The sequence below is a fragment of the Lactuca serriola genome, chromosome 5 (assembly GCF_051521515.1).
Source record: "Lactuca serriola cultivar US96UC23 chromosome 5, Lser_US96UC23_V15, whole genome shotgun sequence".
In the NCBI taxonomy this organism is placed as follows: Eukaryota; Viridiplantae; Streptophyta; class Magnoliopsida; order Asterales; family Asteraceae; genus Lactuca; species Lactuca serriola.
In genome coordinates, this window is record NC_136412.1 from 262,729,377 (window position 1) to 262,748,142 (window position 18,766).

The 18,766-nt window shown below is 39.5% G+C and overlaps 1 protein-coding gene across 1 annotated transcript; it reads right to left on the reverse strand.

The window, feature by feature from the left end:
• Window positions 1–10,150: 10,150 nt before the first annotated feature.
• On the reverse strand, window positions 10,151–11,288 carry LOC145050437 (uncharacterized). The gene is made up of 2 exons (XM_078998687.1): window positions 10,633–11,288; window positions 10,151–10,526 (listed from the first exon to the last, which is right to left on the reverse strand). Exons 1-2 carry the CDS (start codon window positions 11,286–11,288, stop codon window positions 10,151–10,153), a joined length of 1,032 nt encoding a protein of 343 aa, XP_078854813.1.
• Between the last annotated feature and the right edge of the window lie 7,478 nt (window positions 11,289–18,766).

An 18,766-nucleotide genomic window follows, 5' to 3' on the forward strand; every position in this document is an offset into this window, starting at 1 on the left:
TACTAGGAAGAGAAAACTTTTCTGGACTTCTAATGTTGCCACTCTCAATGTCCATGGAACTTTGGGAGATTGATCCTTTAGACTCTTTTGCTCGACTAGTTCTCTTCAACATTTCTGCTTCAGTAGCAATAAGCAATTTTGTTAGATCAATAAGGGTCACGTCGCGATCTGTCATATAGTAGTCCTTAACAAACTAACCATATAACTCGGGAAGTGATTGAAGAACCAAGTCAACAGCCTTCTTTCTTAAGAAAACGACACCCAACATCCTTAGTCTACCAATGTGCGGCTTCATCTTCAAGACATGTGCATACACAGACCTTCCATCTTGGTGTTTGATTGCCAATAGGGTTTGAGTGACCTTGAACTTTTCAAGTTGAAAAAAACGCGGGTCAAGGAGAATCACTAGAGGAGGTGGATGAAGAGAAGTATGATTTCCAATTCCACGAATGTACGAGGAATGGATTGATCCTTCACCTTGATTGAGACGTGGAATATAATCTTCATGAAGAAAGATTTTTCCAAAAGGATTAGGAAGACCATAGTTTTCAGAACTAGACATCTACAAGGGAGAAAATTCAAGTTAGTTGATTTAATCCTTAATATAACACCTAAATGAAATATTAAGGCTAGGACCCAACAAAATAATTCACAATTCGGAAGAGGGATGTCGTAATCCAATTGCAAATTACTTGAAGGTAGCTAAATGACGATTTACCAATTCCACCATGAAAATGAAATTTTAAACGAATTAGGTTTTAAATGAAATTCCTAGATCTTTTGAGATTCATTGAACTTTTCAATGGCATGTTTAATCTCAATTATGCCCTTTAAGTTTGTGACTGGGATACTGAGGATCACAAACAAGGTGTGAATAACCATGCAAATTAGCTTGGTACTATTGATGTCATTTATCATCTAATCAATGTGCCTGTTAACCACACACACTCCATTAATCAACGGTAACTTACGAGCTACCCATTTCCATCCTTCATTAGTCCCATATTAGTGTGTCGTTTAACCACACACGTTCCACTAACGACCAATAAGGTGCAATGTGTAATTTCATGGATTAGCATCAAATTCACATTTTTCCTAAAGTAACTAAGATTAGGAATTTTTAAAACATTTAGTTACTTCATAATTAATTATACTTTTAACGAGAGTTTAAGTGTCTTATCAACCCTGTTCGGCTAACGACCCTCCACTGGTCAAAGGGTGTGGTGGGTAAGAGTGGATACCCAATAGCGGTCATTTTACATGCCACTTCCTTAAACACCACTTATAGATCAGCTTCGTGAATGAGGCCTACTAACGGTAATACTAACTTTTTACTTATACATATATAATATATTAGACTTTTAATTTTATATAGTATAAGGGTGTATTCTAAAATTTTAAAATACAAAGTGGTTTAATCTTTTAATAAATTAAGCTTTTAATTTAATTAATTTTTAAACATGTCAAGGAATTATTAATTGTCTCTTAATTAATCTTTTAATTAAATTATTAATAAAACCATGAGGATGTATTTTTGAACTATTCAAAATGCGAGGGTTTAACTATTTAAATTACTAAAATTAAAACTTTTAATTTCAAATTGAAACTATAAATCCAAAAGGGTGCAAATTGAAACTATTCAAAAATACTAGGTCAAATCTATGAATCAAAATAATCTTATATTATCCAAATTTAACCATATCTTCACTTTTGATAAGGATATCAAGTTACCAATTAGAAAAATCAATTTTAGGCAATAAAAACAAGTTATAGTGATTATCCAGATCAAAATCTGATAAAAAAAATAGAAAAATCAGGAAACTGATGAGTCAACTCGTCGAGTTCCAGCTCTCTGGACAACAAAAAATTCAATTTCTTGTTCTTTTGGCAGTTCACTCTTGCAACAATTCAATAGAAAAACATCTAAGGCTCTAATACCACTGATGGATTTTGAGCATATCTACATTCATATGTAATCATGCAACCCTAATTGCTTTGTATCTAAGTTTTTCTCTATTGAACATGCAAATTATGTAAGGTCCAAATAAGGATCTTTACCAGCAATCAAGCAATAAACAATCACAGAATAAGAACAAGATGAAAAGAAACCAAGCTTGCACACGATTATATTCAATAAATCGTCAGGTACAACTTGATGGACTGCTCTGTAAACTCTATGGCATCAACAACCACAAAAGATCAACTCCTCCACTATTTATACTCGACTAGACCGCAAACTGTGTTTGTGACCGTAAACTCTGTTTATGGTCGTGAACACACAAAATGACCAAAATGGAATAAACAACACATAAACTGTATTACAGACTCAGGACAAACAAAATACACTGAAAGCCTAGACCAAACCATTAACTGGACTCTTCAATCTCCCCCTTGGTTTGCTGTTAGCTTGGACTCAGTTTTCGACCACCAGTACACCGGACTTTCCCATCGCTCCATTCCACATTTTCTTCTGTATAATTGCAGCCACCATCGAAGTGTATTCTTTTGCAATGGGCTCAAAGATATCTTCAGGCACCACAATCTGATGAACAGCGAGATAATGTATGTCCCGCTTGCCAAATTGAAGCAAATCCCTTTTGTCATACAGACGGATGCAATCTTCCATAAGCTTGATGACAACAACATCTGTGGATTCATCATACACCCAATATTGCATGGATGCGAGAGAACCATCTGAATAGTTTTGAAGAACAGGAACATGCTTAACTTGAGCAGTAGCAGGCCACATCATTGACCGAAGTGGCTGACTTGTTTTGGGATCAATGACCTTTTTGTGGACCTTGACAAAAGACTCTGCAGTCTTCATTGACGGAAAGCCCTTGGCCACTTGATCCTCCAAGAAGGATTTGAACTGACTCGCCTGGGGATTGCTTGATGGATTTGAGAAAGGAGCATTGGACAGCTCAATAAGATCAATCATAGTAAAAGAATGAAAGTCGTGAGCATCTTTGTACAGTTCTTTATTGCTGCTCTTTCTCCTCACCATAAACATATTACTGGTGTCATGAAATCCCCACGAGATGATTCCTGACCTATCGCCATACATATCTCTGAAACGATGCACGCCCAGATCCGTAATGGTGATCTGTGGTTTATCCCAGGGTGCCTTATGATCTACGCTCCTTTTGAATAGCAGTTGACCTTTGTCAGTAGACTTGTCCAATTTGGCGCGTTTTAATGCTGTTGCACTTAGAGCTTGAGTCGGTTCCTTTTCAAAACGGTCCTCGATGATGGTGGTTCTGGTAGGTTGAGGAAAAATGGGAGCATCTTGGTTGGGAAGATAAATCTGTGGCTCGTCAACGGATGACTTGAATTCATCACCAAGTTTATCTTCCTGCTTTTTCTTCAAATCGTAGTAGATGGCTGTCAACAGGGCAAAATGAGTCTGAAGATCTGTAATCTGCTTTGTCTTTAGAATTTTATCCTCATTAAGTTCGGCCACTTGAATATTGAGCTCTGTGTTTTTAGTTTGAAGGTCTGCAACCTTGATAACCAGCTCAATATTTCTCTAATTAAGATCAATATTCTACTAATTCAGTACATCGATATGTTTCTGGAGTCCAATAAGTGAGGGAATCTCTTCTCCTGAGCTGTCACCCCCAATAAAAATTCCTTTGCTGTGTGGGGGTGGTGTAGAAAATTGTTCTTCTACCAGTAGCCTAGCTAGCCTGACCGAGGCAGCATCATCCTCTGTCCTGGGAGGAGAGAAACCTGTTGGGAATGAAGAGCCACCAGTTTCATAGAAAGTAGTAGGACCTTTACTGACGGGTTCAGTAGAGACAATGACAGGTGTGGTTGTTAGTGGATCTGTAACACTTTGAGTTGCCAGTGTAAGGACGAGTCTACATCTTTTACTTGGAGGATGAGAGGCTTAAGGAGTGGTGTGATCACTTTCCACTGGGTCAGATGTAGGTAAGACAACATCAAGGGGAGGAATCCCTGATACTGTCACCATAGGAGTTGCTATTCCTGCCAATGGATTGGTAGGAGTAGGTGTGGCTTCAAGAACATCTTCTTATTACCTTGTCTCTGTTGCCGGATGAGCAACTTCATCGACATTATCAAGCAACTTGTCAAGGCTTTCTCCGGTCATGAAATCTTCATTGCTACCGAAGTTTAAGGGAATTTCATCATTATCGAATCCTGTGAGGTCGAGATCTTCATACAATTCAGTCTCAACCGCTGACCCCTCATTGTAATCCCCTTGAACCTGTACAGACTGTAATTCGTGTTCCTCAGCGACTTGGGCATTTGCAGCTGGAGTTTCGTCGTCATCATGATCTGAAACTGTGATGATATCTTCAGAAACGACCCTTTCAGAGGAAGTGGGCTCAGATGATGCTTTATCAGATGCTCCATGAGACTCGGAAGATTCATCAAGCTCAACAAATTTCCCGAACTTCACCAAAGGATGTAATCCTTGAAAAACAACCTTTCCCTTCCGATTTTGTTTAATAAGGCCAACAGTATGAGGACCCAAGGATTTTATATCCAGCTTGTAACCATCCTTGACCATCTCTGGAAATTGATCGTCGATGAACACTTGAATAAACTTCGGATATAGCAAAAACACATCTCTGGTTCCCCGGGATATGTTCACCAAGAACTCATCAAGAATAAACTTTGAGAAGTTGAATTTTATGCCAGCAGCCAAAGAGACAATCACCCCTATGTTCCTGAGAGAGATTTCATTAGCTCCTGATCTCCTGCCAGAGATGCAGCTCACGAACACGTGTGCCAGGAATCGCCAGTAAGGAGGCAAGAGCTTTTCACTGTGGGAGGGTAGGTACCCTCGTATCCCATCTTCTCAAGAATCCGTTGTACATCATCAATCCCAATTTCAGAAGGAAAATTGGATTCATCATTGACCAGCAGAGTATCTCTGATGTACTGCTCCGTGATTTTGATCTTGCAACCTTTAACCACAGCTTCAATTGACATCTCTCCATTGACTTTTGACATCTTAGCCGTTTGCCAGAACTACCGGATAATATTTTTATAAATGGTAGGATTCATAGTAATGGAACACGCTAAGCAACATTCTCTTAGTCTGTAGATCATTGATTTGAAGTCTCCATGAGCAGTCGGAGGTTCATCCAACACAATCGCCAGGTTGTGCATGTCAGCAAACTTAAGATTCGCCATTGATTTGCACTAAACAGGTCAAGTAAGAAAAACCAAGTATTTAAACAATTTAAAGCTTTAAGTTTTCTTAATTAAACAATTTTATTTTGGCCTTAAAAAAAATATCTTGATCGAAAATTGGAGTTTACGGTCAATATTGGTCAAACAGGGTTTACGGTCCAAACTGGTCATCTGACCATAAACTGAGTTTACTGCTGTAAACTCAGATGAGTTTACAGTCGCAAACCCAAAGCGAGTTTACGGTCGTAAGGCCAAAAAGAGTTTACGGTTCTTGAATATCCCCAAACCGTAAACTCTCCCTAAACCGTAAACGCTGACGAACATTAAAACTCCTATTACTCCTCTAGTTTAAGTCGAATCGATGAACAAATACCCTTTCCCCAGTCGGTTTTGGCGTACCTTCGAAGTGAGCTAGTTGATTTCGCAAAAGAAAGCTCTAAAAATTTTCGAGGAGAGAGAGTAGAGAGAGGGAGGAGGCTTGCAGCTGTAAAAATGAGAAGTGGGAGGGGAAAAGGGTTTACAACAATAAACTCTTCCTTTTATACTCCCTTAACTTTTACCTGTCTCCCACACAATATTATGCACAGTCCAAATCCCGATTAAATTTTTTAAAAAATAAAACTTTTTGAGGATAATTTTTTTAAAATAAACATAAAATAAAATTAAAAAAAATAAACTAATTTCTAAAAATTTAAGAATTAAAAATTAAATTTTTAACAATTATAAAAGTAAAAATAAGAATAAACTCAAAAATAAAAATAAAAAGAAATTTAAATTTTGAATAAGCATAGACAATTTATCTCAACATTACTGACAGGCTCTTGTGACACTGGGATCAAAGATGTTAGACAGCTTTAATCCACTTGTCGGTACCGTTCATCTTCACGTCTTTGTCTGGTCGATCGTCGGTATTATGGTCCACTTAAACACGAAAAATTGTGATAGATTTAGGACATGCTATTAGTTATAAGACAAAGTGATCCTAACTTCCTAGATGCTATATCTTAATGACCATTCAGCTGACGACGACCAGGAATATTGTTGTCCACCTAAATTGAGCAGCGAGATCTATAGACAATCTTTGAGTATTCAATTTTAATTGTACTAGAACATGTTTCCCGCTTCCTCATATGCCCCGGTAATCAAGGACTTCCAGAATACTCCTTACATCGGGTGAGCAGACAGTTATAAAGAGAGAAGATAGATTTAGAATGCATATGCTATACACCCAGGTCGGATCTCTTCCAATCACGCAGAGGGTGAAACATATGACTAACTGAAGTTTTAGAGGGATTGAGAAGTAGAATGGTGCATAAACTATGTACCAGGTCAGATTGTAAGTCACGCAAAGGAGACAATATATGGCTAACAGATAGAAAGAATTGCATAGATAGAAGATGCAGAGAAATAGAGTTGCATATGTTACAGTCCAGGTCGGATTTTGAGTCACGTAGAGGAGGTAACATATGACTAACAGATAGAAAGAAAGAATATAACCTTCTACAGACCTAATTTATCGGAATTCACCAGTTACCCCATCAATACCGGAATTAAGGACAGAATCCGCACATCGAGGAAAAGTTAATCCACGGTTCCAAGTACAGGTTCTTTAATGTGACCAGTAGATTCCCATATATATCTCCCTGCTCAACCTATCCAAGCGTCGTATTGTCAGGCTAAACGGATCTAACTAGGTTAAGATTTGTCAAGTCTATAGATTTCCTAAGTTCAACTCTGCCTAGTCATGTCCATTTAGAATCTTTCATGCCTACCGACGCATCAAACCAGAGCATAGACCCTTCAGCTTTGGGTACGTTATGCAGACTAAGATTGCCTGTTATCACTTGATAATAACACTTCCCAGTCCTTCATTAACAAGCAAAACTTTATGCAACAATTTTTTTGATTTGTTTTAATTTTTAATGTTTTTGAATTTTTGAATGTTTTTTGAAAAAAATAAAACAGAAGCAGAATGTTTTTGGATTTTTTTTCTAATTTTTCAATTTTTGTTTGGTTTTGATTATTTCTCCCCTTAAATTTGTGCATGGAAGAGAGTGAAATGACTGAAATGCTCAAATTTAAACTAACCTAATTAATAACAAAAATTAATCCTCAAAACGAATCATTTTCAAAAATCCCACAAGCACATCAAATCGAGCTTTGTTAAAAGGCTTAGTGAACAGATCCGCCACATTATTGGCAATGGGAACCTATTCTAGCCGGATGAGTGAACGCTCATAACAATCCCTAATAAAGTGAATTTTGATGTCAATGTGCTTGGTTTTGGAATGTTGGACCGGATTTTTAGTGATTTGAATAGCAGCCTCATTATCACAGTGAATTGGGGTTTCTAGATAATTCAAACTGTAGTCCAACAGCTGATGTTGGATCCAGATAACTTGAGAACAGCAAGCTGATGCAGCAACGTATTCCGCTTTTGCTGTTGAGGTAGAGACGGTATGTTGTTTTTTGCACTACCACGACACCAGCCTATCACCAAGGAATCGGCACCCTCCTGATGTGGATTTCCTATCAAGCTCACAGCCTCCATAATTACTGTTAGCAAAAGCATATAAATTAAATTCAGAATTCTTCGGATACCAAAGACCCAATTTTGGGCTGCCTTTGATATACCGAAAAATCCTTTTGACAGCAATAAGACGTGGAAGTTTAGGATTAGCCTGATAACGAGCGCATTGATACACTGCAAACATGATGTCGGGACGGCTTGCAGTGAGATACATCAGGGAACCGATCATCGATCTATAGTGAGTCTGATCTACGAATTCTCCATCAATATCTAGATTCAGCAGGGGTCTTTCAGCCATTGGTGTCGATGTAGGCTTTGTGTCTTCAAACCCGAACTTCTTAAGAATATCTTCCACATACTTAGCTTGATGTAGCAGGATTCCGTTTGAACTTTGTTTGACCTGAAGCCCCAGAGACATGGTCATTTCACCTAGAGAACTCATCTCGAATCGTTTCTTCATCACGCCTTCAAACTCTTTGCAAAGCTTTGGATAGGTAGACCCGAAGATAATGTCGTCAACATAGATCTGAACTAGTATCTGATCATTACCCACATGCTTGATGAATACAGTTTGATCAATAGTGTCGCGAGAGTATCCATGCTCGAGCAAGTGCTTTGTTAGAGTCGCATACCATGCTCGAGGAGCTTGATGTAACCCATACAACGCCTTGTCCAACTTGTAGACATGATTAGGGAACTTTGAGTTAACAAACCCAGGAGGTTGATCAACATAAATTTCTTCCTTCACCTTGCCATACAAGAAGGCAGTCTTGACATCCATTTGGTAGACTGTGAATTTCATGAAGGAAGCGTATGCGAGAAAGATACGAATAGCCTCCAAACGATCCATGGGAGCATACACCTCAGTATAATCAAGACCCTCAATTTGTCAAAACCCACGAACCACCAACCTTGCTTTATTACACACTATTACACCAGAATCATCCTGCTTGTTACAATAGACCCAACGCGTGTCAAGAGACCTTTTGCCCTTTGGTAACTCAACCAACTTCCAAACCCCGAGCTTTTCAAACTGATTTAGCTCTTCATGCATTGCATCTACCCAGCTAGGCTCATTCAAAGCCATTTCAACATTCTTGGGCTCATTCAAACCCATTTCAACGCGTGTCAAGAGACTTCTGGTTTTAACTCCATCACCCAGCTAACCAATGACATTATCGATCAGATGATCGCGTTGAATTCTTGAAGGTATGTCTTGGCTGATATCATTGAGTGAAACAGGAAGAGTGTGTATGTTGAAACCTCCATCATCTACTTATTGATTCACATTAGATGAATCTGCTACAAACTTATTAGCAATTTCTTCAGGAAAGAGTAGTTCCATAAAAGTTGGATTGACAGCGGAAGCATCTCTAGACATGAACTCTCTCTCAATAGGTGTAAGAGGTGTAGCATCAGCATCAGGAGTTTATTTGGTTGATCAGATGACTCCCCCTCAGGTGGAGCAGAGGACACCCCCTCAAATGGAGCAGAGGACTCCCCCTCAACCGTTGGAGGTTTGTAGACAACTTCTTCGTCTTCGTCTTCAGAAACAATCTTCGAACCAGAAGAGGATCCACTTGAACTATTTGTAGACACATTTAAAGATTTGAAAAGTGATGTGTAATCAAATAACCAGTCGGGACCCACTCGAGCGTCTATTTCATTCTCCTCCAACCAGCGCACGTCATATGATTCTACTATCTGCTTAGTCTTTTTGTTGTAAACCCTATACACGGTGCGCGCAGCATACCCTACAAAGTAACAATCATCGACTTTGGCATTGAATTTAGGGTTGGATTCCAAATGAAGAAGGGTGCAAGGGCAGCCAAACACACAAAAATGGCTGACAGAAGGCTTGTGTCCATAGAGAATCTCATACGGTGTCTTCATCTGTGCTTTTTTGATTTGAACATGATTCTGCACATAGCAAGCAATGTTAATCGCCTCGTCCCAAAAGAAAACAGGTAGTTTGGAATCACAAAGCATTGTACTTGCGGTGTCTTTCAAAGTTCTATTTCTCCTTTCAGCAACACCATTTTGTTGAGGCATGTGAGCAGAGTTATATTGACGGACTATCCCCTTTTCTACGCAAAAATGGTCAAGAACTGCATTCTTGAACTCAGTTCCATTGTCAGTACGAAGCGCCTTCACTTGGTTGTTGGTTTGCTTCTTAATCATCACAATGAACTTCTTTATCAGATCAGCAACCCCCGCTTTGTTGGATAAGAAGAAGACCCACATAAACTGAGAGAAATCATCGATCACAACGAGACAGTACGAGTTTCTTTTGATGCTCAGGACGTTGACCAGACCAAATAAGTCCATATGCAATACTTGGAGCACTTGACTAATTGAGTTGACTTGCTTGGGAGGGTGTGGTTTCCGATGATGTTTTCCTTGAGCACAGGAAACACACTTCTCAAATGTAATAATGCCTCTGACGGGTAGGCCTCAGACCATCTCATTCTTAGCAAGGCGATTCAGGTTTTTCGCGTTAGCATGACCGAGCCTTCGGTGCCACAACATCGCATTTTGTTCGGAGACTTTTGAGAATAAGCAAGTGACTTGTTCAGGTAGGTTACTATTCATATCAATAATGTAAGCATTCCCATCTCGTTTAGACTTGACTAGAATCCACTCTTCCGGGATGACAATGCCTGGCTTGAGAATCATACATTCTTTATTGGTAAAATGGGTAGAGTAGCCTTTGTCGCAGATTTGAGAAACACTCAACAAGCTGTGGTTTAACTCGGGAGCGAAGTTGACATTCTCAAATCTTAGAACTCCATTTGTAATGGTTCCTCTCTGTGTGATCTTCCCACCATCTCTGCCCGCGAAGTAAACATAACCCCCATTAAAAGATTGAATTTCGCTCAGTTGGGAGATGTCTCCTGTCATATGCCGGGAGCAGCCGCTGTCGACGTACCAAGGACGAACGACATTCCTCCGTAATTGTCCCTACAAAATGAGCGAAGGTCTGAATCTGAGGTTGTTGAGCTGCAAAGGCTTGACCTGCGGAGGACATGATTGATGAGAAAGCATTGTTGGATGAGATTCCAAGATTTGTAGTAGAGTATGAGTTAACATGATTAATCTCTCTCTGTTTTTCATCAATGTCACAAGCTTTGATGATCGCCATAATTTCAGCAAGAGTGAGGCGATTTAAATCCTTGGTTTTCTTAATCACAACAACATTCATATCCCATGATCTAGGAAGAGCATTCAGAAGCTTCTTGTTGATTTCTGACTTGGTCAAGAAAATCCCAGATATGTTCATGTCAGTTGTGAGAGTTGTAAACCGCTGCAGCTGAGCCTCAAGAGTCTCTCCTGGAATGTAGTTGAACATGTTAAACTTTTGTCTCAACATGTCCTGCCGACTCTCCTTCATATCTGCATTGCCCTCATAAACTTCAATTAGGGCTTCCCATATATCTTTAGCTGAAGTGTACTCACGAAAACCTGGAGCAATATCGGGAGATAATGCCATGGTTAAAGTGGCTAAAGCCCTTTCCTGCTCCTCAATTTTCTCAAACTCCTCATCAGTGTAGTTTTCAATAGCCTTATCAATCACTTGGCCTCCAACTATCATAGTGATTCTAACAGGGTCTCTAAGAATGCTTCTCTAGACTTTGAAATCTTTCATCTTAATGTATTTTTCAATTCTATACTTCCACTCGGAAAAACCATCTGTAGACATCAATCTTGGAATACGCGTAGTAGTGCCCATGACAGTATCAAGTTCGTGAAAATGACTTTGACTTTGAGAATCCATTTGAAATTAAAGCAATTTAAAATCACAAAGGTGTTTACGGTTGATGAGTTTACGACCGTAAACTGGGTTTACGGTTTATGAGTTTATGGTTTATGAATTTATGGTTTTTGAATTTACGGTTCTTAAAGTTCCTGAAGCCATGTTTGCGGTTTTTGAAGATTCACAGTTTACAGTTGATGAAGATCTTGAGTTTAGAACCATAAATAGTGTTTACGGTTGGCAGTAAACTCCCAGAAAGCTCTCAAACACACGTTTTTGTAATAGATTCAGATCCTTTAACCACTAGAACACCAAAAACCAATGTTCGAGTAATAAGAATATCAGTTTAAGCATCCCAAATCTCGATTGAATGAAGCTTGACACCGGTTACAACTCGGATACCAACTGTAAGGTCCAAATAAGGATCTTTACCAGCAATCAAGCAATAAACAATCACAGAATAAGAACAAGATGAAAAGAAACCAAGCTTGCACACGATTATATTCAATAAATCGTCAGGTACAACTCAATGGATTGCTCTGTAACTCTATGGCATCAACAACCACAAAAGACTAACTCCTCCACTATTTATACTCGACTAGACCGCAAACTATGTTTGCGAACGTAAACAGGGTTTACGGTTGTAAACGTGTTTACGGACGTAAACTCTGTTTACAGTCGTGAACACACAAAATGACAAAAATGGAATAAACAACACATAAACTGTATTACAGAATCGTGCCAAACAAAATACACTGAAAGCCTAGACCAAACCATTAACTGGACTCTTCAAATTAAATACCAAAGCATTAAACCCTGAACCTAACATACATAATTCAAAATTCTTATGAAATTAGGGTTTGATCATTACCTCACTTTTTATGTAGCAATAACAAGAACTACCTTGACTCTTGAAAGCTTAGTGCCCTAAGTGTTACACCTCTAATGGAGTCATAAACACTCAATGAAAAAGATGACTTGGAGAGAGGTGGTAATTCGGCTAGGGCAACTCTTAGAATGCATAGGGACGGTTTCCTTAGGGTTTAGAGGGTTTATGTAAGACTAGGTTGCTTAGTCTTGAAATTGGACTTGAATAAGGAAACCCAAGTTCCTAACTTAAGCCCAAAGCAAATCAAGGACTTCCTTAATAAGCCCTTGGACGAAATCTTATGCGGTAACCCATAAATTTCATTCACTCCACTTAAAAAGAGTCCAAAGCCAAAGTTTCACAACAATCAATGATTTGCAAAACAGTCCCTCCATTATTAATCAGCTCCTTTAATCCCAAAATTAATATCAAATTAATTTCTGATTAATTACTAATTAATAATATGATTTCCAAATAATATATTAATCTTGTAATATATTAATAAAATCATTCTAAGTACCAATTTATTATTCATATAATAAATCCTACTCTTTCTCTCTCTCTCTCTCTCTCTCTCTCTCTCTCTTTCTCTCTCTCTCTCTCACTCTCCACCAGTCATCCTGTCGAGTTGCATGAGTGAAGGCTACCCAAAAGGACCATGCTCATAATCAAATCAAGTACACACCGAATATAGTTATGATCTTAGACACCTAATCCAAAAATATTGGGTGGTTATGGTGGACTACTTGACCAAATAAATAGAGGCTGAACCGTGAGCATGCATATATGGAATACAGATGATCAAATATCTATAGAAGAACATAATAACAAGGTTCGGGATACCGAAGGTAATCATCATGTAACACCCAGTTTTGAAAGTGTTTCATTTCTCAGGGCTACGACCCAATCATCAGTTGTCGTAAGGATTAGGGCCATGGTAAAGGAAGGAGTTAGCCCATTTCGGATGTAGTTTCCATGGTTTGAGTGATCCATGTATTCGATTGTATCTTCGGAAGCCAAGGGTATGACTGTAATTTGATAACTCGCTCTTTTATGGGTTTTGGGATTTATTCGGAAGATGTTAAGACTTGGTTGTATTGTTAGGAGCATAGGGCTTCTCTCCACCTTTTCGTGGATATAAGGTTCGTTGGAAACGGGCCTAGGAGGCATTTTGGAGTTATTGATAAAATTGGCCTTTGGATGAAAAAGCTTGAAAATCAATCCCACGCATGCAAGGATGCATGCGCGTGTTTAGCTGGGGTACACCCAGCGTAAGCTAGGGTACGTCTAGCATAGAGATGGAAAAGTGGACGCGGGTTGGGAGACGTATGCGCAGTGTACAGGAAGTACGCCTAGGATCCCCAAAACCTAAATTGTTAGGGTTTGCAACATATATAAAGGTCATATGTCCACCCCAACCTTCATCCTTTTAGCCTCCACTATCCCTATAGAGCATAAATTGAACCCTAAACCTCTTGCATGCTTTGTGAGTTAATTTTGTGCACTTTTGGGTGATTTTTAGTGGTATTGAAGAAGAGGAAGTTAGAAGAAGGAGCAAGAACACAAGAAGGGCTTGTAGATCCAGGAGTTTAGCATCTTTTTTGACTCAGTTGAGGTATCAAGCTTCAAACGTGACCATTGCATGCATAGTTATAGTTTTGGGGTGTTATTTGTGGCATTTTGGACCCATAGTAGAGACTTCTTGTGTTCTGGCAGTTCAAGCCCATAAGAGCTTTCCTTTTGAGCCCTTGTAAGAATTTAGAACCATAAAAAGCGAGCCTTGATGGCTAAGCCACAACCATGCAAGTGTTAGATGGTCACAAAGTGTGATTAAGGACTTAAATCATGTCTTAACCCCCGTCTATGCATGCAAAGACATAAAGTTTGTAACTTTATGGGTTATGATGTCTTAAAGGGCATGGATCTATGTTTTGGATGCTAGGAATTAATAGATTAAGTCACAAACGAGTTTTTTAGGATGTTGGTCAGTACGTCGGGGCATACCCCTAGTACGATGCACGTATTATGTCAACCTCCTCGAAGCTGGTCAAGGCCAGCGTACGCTGGGCGTACGTGCCATGTACGCCGCGTGTACGCATGCATAATGGTCAAAGGTATTTTTGGGCCTTAGGAGGTTGGGCCTGAGTTTGTTAGGCCTCATGACCCACTTTGGAGTAAGGCCTCTGGACCTAGACCTTGGTTTCTATTGGTCCTTTGTGGGCCTAATTGTTTTGGGCTTTAGTGGGCCCAATAGGCTTGGACCTTTGGGCCATCGGAGAATTATTATTTGACAAGGGTTGATGGGCTTTAGGGTAAGGCCCATGTAAGGGTTTGAGCCCAATTTGGAAAATTGGGCCATTAGTGGGCTTTTATGGATTTTAGAGTTTTGGGCTTGTTTGGTTTTGGGCTTGGACCTTAGTTATGAATCTTGTTGGGCCAGGGGTATAGCGGTTATTTTACCCCAAGTATGGATTATGGATCATGGGTTGGGACCCAATTGCTAAGTGGGTGATATTTGGTATTGATTGCTCGAGGAGTTTCCTGGGCAGCAGCTAAGGATTTCTTGCAGTGATCTTCAACAGTGTGAGGTGAGTTACCTTCCCTGTATGAGTGGGTCGAAGGCACCAATGCCGACCCACCTGTAGTTGTTTATAGTAGAGATGATTGTCTTTGTGATAATTGTCTGGTATGCCACTATCTGTAGATATTTATGTGTTTGTATGCTATGTTATTATGTGGTAGTGGTAGGAGGGGTGAAGTAGGCCCCGTCACCGGTTGAAATAAATCGAAGGGTAGTTCGGGCACCCAGATATGTCTGATAGTATGTTTTCGATATGATATTATGTGGTAGTGGTAAGGGTGAAATAGACCCTGTAACCGGTTGACATAAACCGGAGGGTAGGTCGGGCACCTAGATATGCCTGACAAAGGTCGGTCGAGCAACCATGTATGCCTGACAGGGGTAGGTCGGACACCCCTATATGTATGACATGGGTAGATTGAGCACCCAGGTATGCTCAGCAGCGTAGGTTGGGCACCCAGATATGTCTGACAGTATGTTTATTGTATGGTATGTGGTATGATGAGGGAGCTCACTAAGCTTCGTGCTTACGGTTTTTAGTTTTGGTTTTAGGTACTTCTTCTTCAAAAGGAAAGGAGCCGATATGATTGCAATGCATCACACTATGATTTCCACATTATGAGATATTTGGGAGTTGTACTCTGATATTACTTTTCTATGCCATGTTTTGGGTTATTTGAAATATTAGTTTTTTTTATTATGGAATGAGTTGACACTATTGATGTTTCATACTACAAGTTTTTTTATAATTACTTATTTAAAAATGAAATTTTTGGCTCTAAATTTTGAAATGTTACAAGTTGGTATCAGAGCCTTGGTTTGAGGGATTCGGACACACTTTCGGGGGTGTCTGGACTCAAATCGAGGGTTTGAGAGGTTTTTACAAGAAAAGAAATATTTTTTCTAAAATTTAAAAGTAAGGGTTTTTTATAAAGAACAAGGAGTGTGATGCGTGCAATCGGCCGAGCTGAAGTAAGTTTTCCCCAAGATACCTGTACATGTTATATTATGATATGAAGTATGAATATGTGAACTGCATGCTAGATTAGGGCTAAGGATCTAGGAAGGATGCCTTGTATGCCTAACGTATGTGCTTATTGAACTGCATGCTAGTACTGATTTGTCAGTTGTAGGATGGCCTGGTTAGGTTATGCCTGATTGTATGAGCCTCAGAATTTCATGCTAGTACAGATTCCTGATAAGAGGATAAAATGGCTTGATTGGAGTATGTTGGTTAGTTTTTCCATTGTCTGAATGTTGCTTGCTTTGTGCTTTGTGGGACTTTTAGTGATGTGAATTGACTACTAAGTGAGTATGCCAAGTCACATGTGGCACAGGCTGGATAATCATAGAGTGACAGACTTGACCCTATTGCATAACTCTCGTCTGAGTCCAACCGTTCTAGGGTTGAGTCTTTTACTCGAAGGATTATCTTATCTTTGTTGTATGTGATTGTATTCATGAGGAAGTTAATTGACATTGGTGGGAGTCCTTCAGCAGCTGAGGACTGGGTGGGTTCGGCAACCTAAGAAAGCCTAGGACGTGCTTCAGTGGGTTAATGCGTTTTAGGTGCATCAGTTTGAATAAGTGATTTATTGGATCTGGGAGGATCGCTAAGGAAAGTATGGATAGGTGTGGAAGCTAGTATTAGGCCCGTACTACTAAAAGCATAGGATCCATAGTCGAATCGTTGAGAGTCTTGGAGAATCTAAGAAGCTTAGGGGAGGATAATCCTTGAGTATGTTTTGATCAGTGGTTTGTCGTTTTTCAGTTTGGAGATGAGCACTCAGGAAGGTGGTTCTGGTTCGGGTTCGGGTTCTGGCACAAGTGCAAGTGCTAAGTCGATCAGCGAGAAGATATGGGAGTTCATCTCGTCGGAGATTACCCGCGGTATGATGGATCAGACTCCTATGATCTTGGGCTCAATCGAGGAAGGGATTTTGGAAGTATTGGATAGCTGTCTCGGGGCCTTTCGGGTCGACACTATAACAAGGTAGCTAGGGGCTCATCTAGATCTCAAGACTTGTTGATCCTTAGGATCCTTCAGTGAGGAGGATCGTCTTGTTATCTTTAGTCATTCAGGATCGGAGGAGATTTGTGTGTCGTGTCTTCAGGAGAGTCAACCACATGATCAGATTACCGCTGAGATTTCACGAGCCCTTTGCAAGGGATTGCATGGTATCATTGGTCGGATAACTGAAACAATGATTGTCAAATTAGAGGAGTGGTTCACACTCTCACGTGCTGCAAGTGCAACTGGTGGGGCTGGTAGTGAAGGAAATGTGAGTTTGGAAGCACGGCTCGGAAAAAGGAAGCGAACACCTATCTCAGGATGATTGGAAGGAGGAGGAGAGTCCGACTTGGGTGTTAGAAGTCAGGGAGATCTTGAGGTGTGGGGAAAGTGTAGGGGAACCCATGGGTTTTATTATCACAAGTTTAGGTGTTTCAAGTGTGGAGAAAGAGGGCATGTGCATCAGGATTGTAAGAAGGATCAGATATGTTTTCATTGTCACCAGCCAGGTCATTTCAAGTGCCGTTGTACTACTTGGGTGGCAGAGAGAGTTCAGGTTCTAGCGCCCATCGTTCTGCAGGAGGTCAAGATCGAGCCACAATAGATCGTTGGTATGTAATTTGAACTCCCCTTTCTATAATGATATTATTGTGTAATTACTCTTGATCAGTAATTGTATTAATCACACCCCAAAACCTGAACGACGGAAATGTTCAGGGGCGGAGGACGTCATGTACATTATCACAACAATGAATAATAGTAAACAAGCAACAACATCATCCATTGCATTAATAATATAATCTTAATACAAGTGTATTATGTATAGTTTATAAGACACTAAAAATATGAATCAAAATAAGAGATGAGTCTTGAGCTTGCTCCATCTTCTCAAAACCTGGTCATCGGTACCTGTGTACTGGCAACCTAAGAATACAAGTTATTTTGAAAGCATAGATCAGCATTAAAGTTGGTGAGTTCATAAGTATTTTAGTGTTGTTGCTTGTATGAAAGTGTTTCTAAATGATTGATGTAAATGTTTGTAAGAGTTTGTAGTAAATGTTTGTATCTCCTAGAAAATCCTATATTTTCTACTAAAAGTAACCTTCTACCAAGGCCAAAATGTTATGTGTGTTGTGTTGTTCGTAAAAGTGTATCTTTCCCAAGTATGACTATCATTACCAAAATATAGTTTGCATTACCGTTTATATGATAAGATCACAATGTGAATGCAATAGGAAAATAACAGTGTACAGTAGTATCGTATGTAAGTAACTACCAATGTACTAACTACCTTAAATCAGTTTGTTAATTATGGTAAAATGTGATATGATTGTAACCAAACTTGATCAACTAGTATAACACGACGCTCTAAGGCATCGAAATGGTATGACATTAGTCACCGGTAGACCTGCCGGTCCCATTATAGCTAGCAGCAAGGTGTAGGATAGTCAATCCCGTATAGATCTATACACCAACTCACGCTCTCCCTCCAGAAGACTCTGGTTGCAAAACGTGACACAGCAGTTGATTGCCATGCCATGAAGTAGTGGCTCACATTAATGTAATTGTGTTCTAGTGTTTGTATAGTATGTTCTAGTGTTTGTATGTTCTCTCTGTACTAGGGTAGTGTATGTTCTCTTTGTTTCTCATCATAGTATGTTCTCTTGTATAATGTAGTGTATTGTATGTTCTCATAGTTTCTCATCATAGTATGTTCGTTCTATTTATCATAATAGTAAGTTCTCTTAGTTTCTCATCATCATAAGTTTGTATTAACTCATGAATGAACTGACTCTTGTATGTTTCATTGTTCTAGTAATAGTAAGTAGTGACTTCCTAAACTATACCTATTATAG

Coding starts and splice junctions, on each gene's coding strand:
- LOC145050437 (XM_078998687.1), bottom strand. CDS start 11,288: ATGATAGTTGGAGGCCAAGTGATTGATAAGGCTATTGAAAACTACACT. Junction 10,527..10,632: donor ATTACGGAGGAATGTCGTTC/GTCCTTGGTACG, acceptor CTTCGCGGGCAG/AGATGGTGGGAAGATCACAC.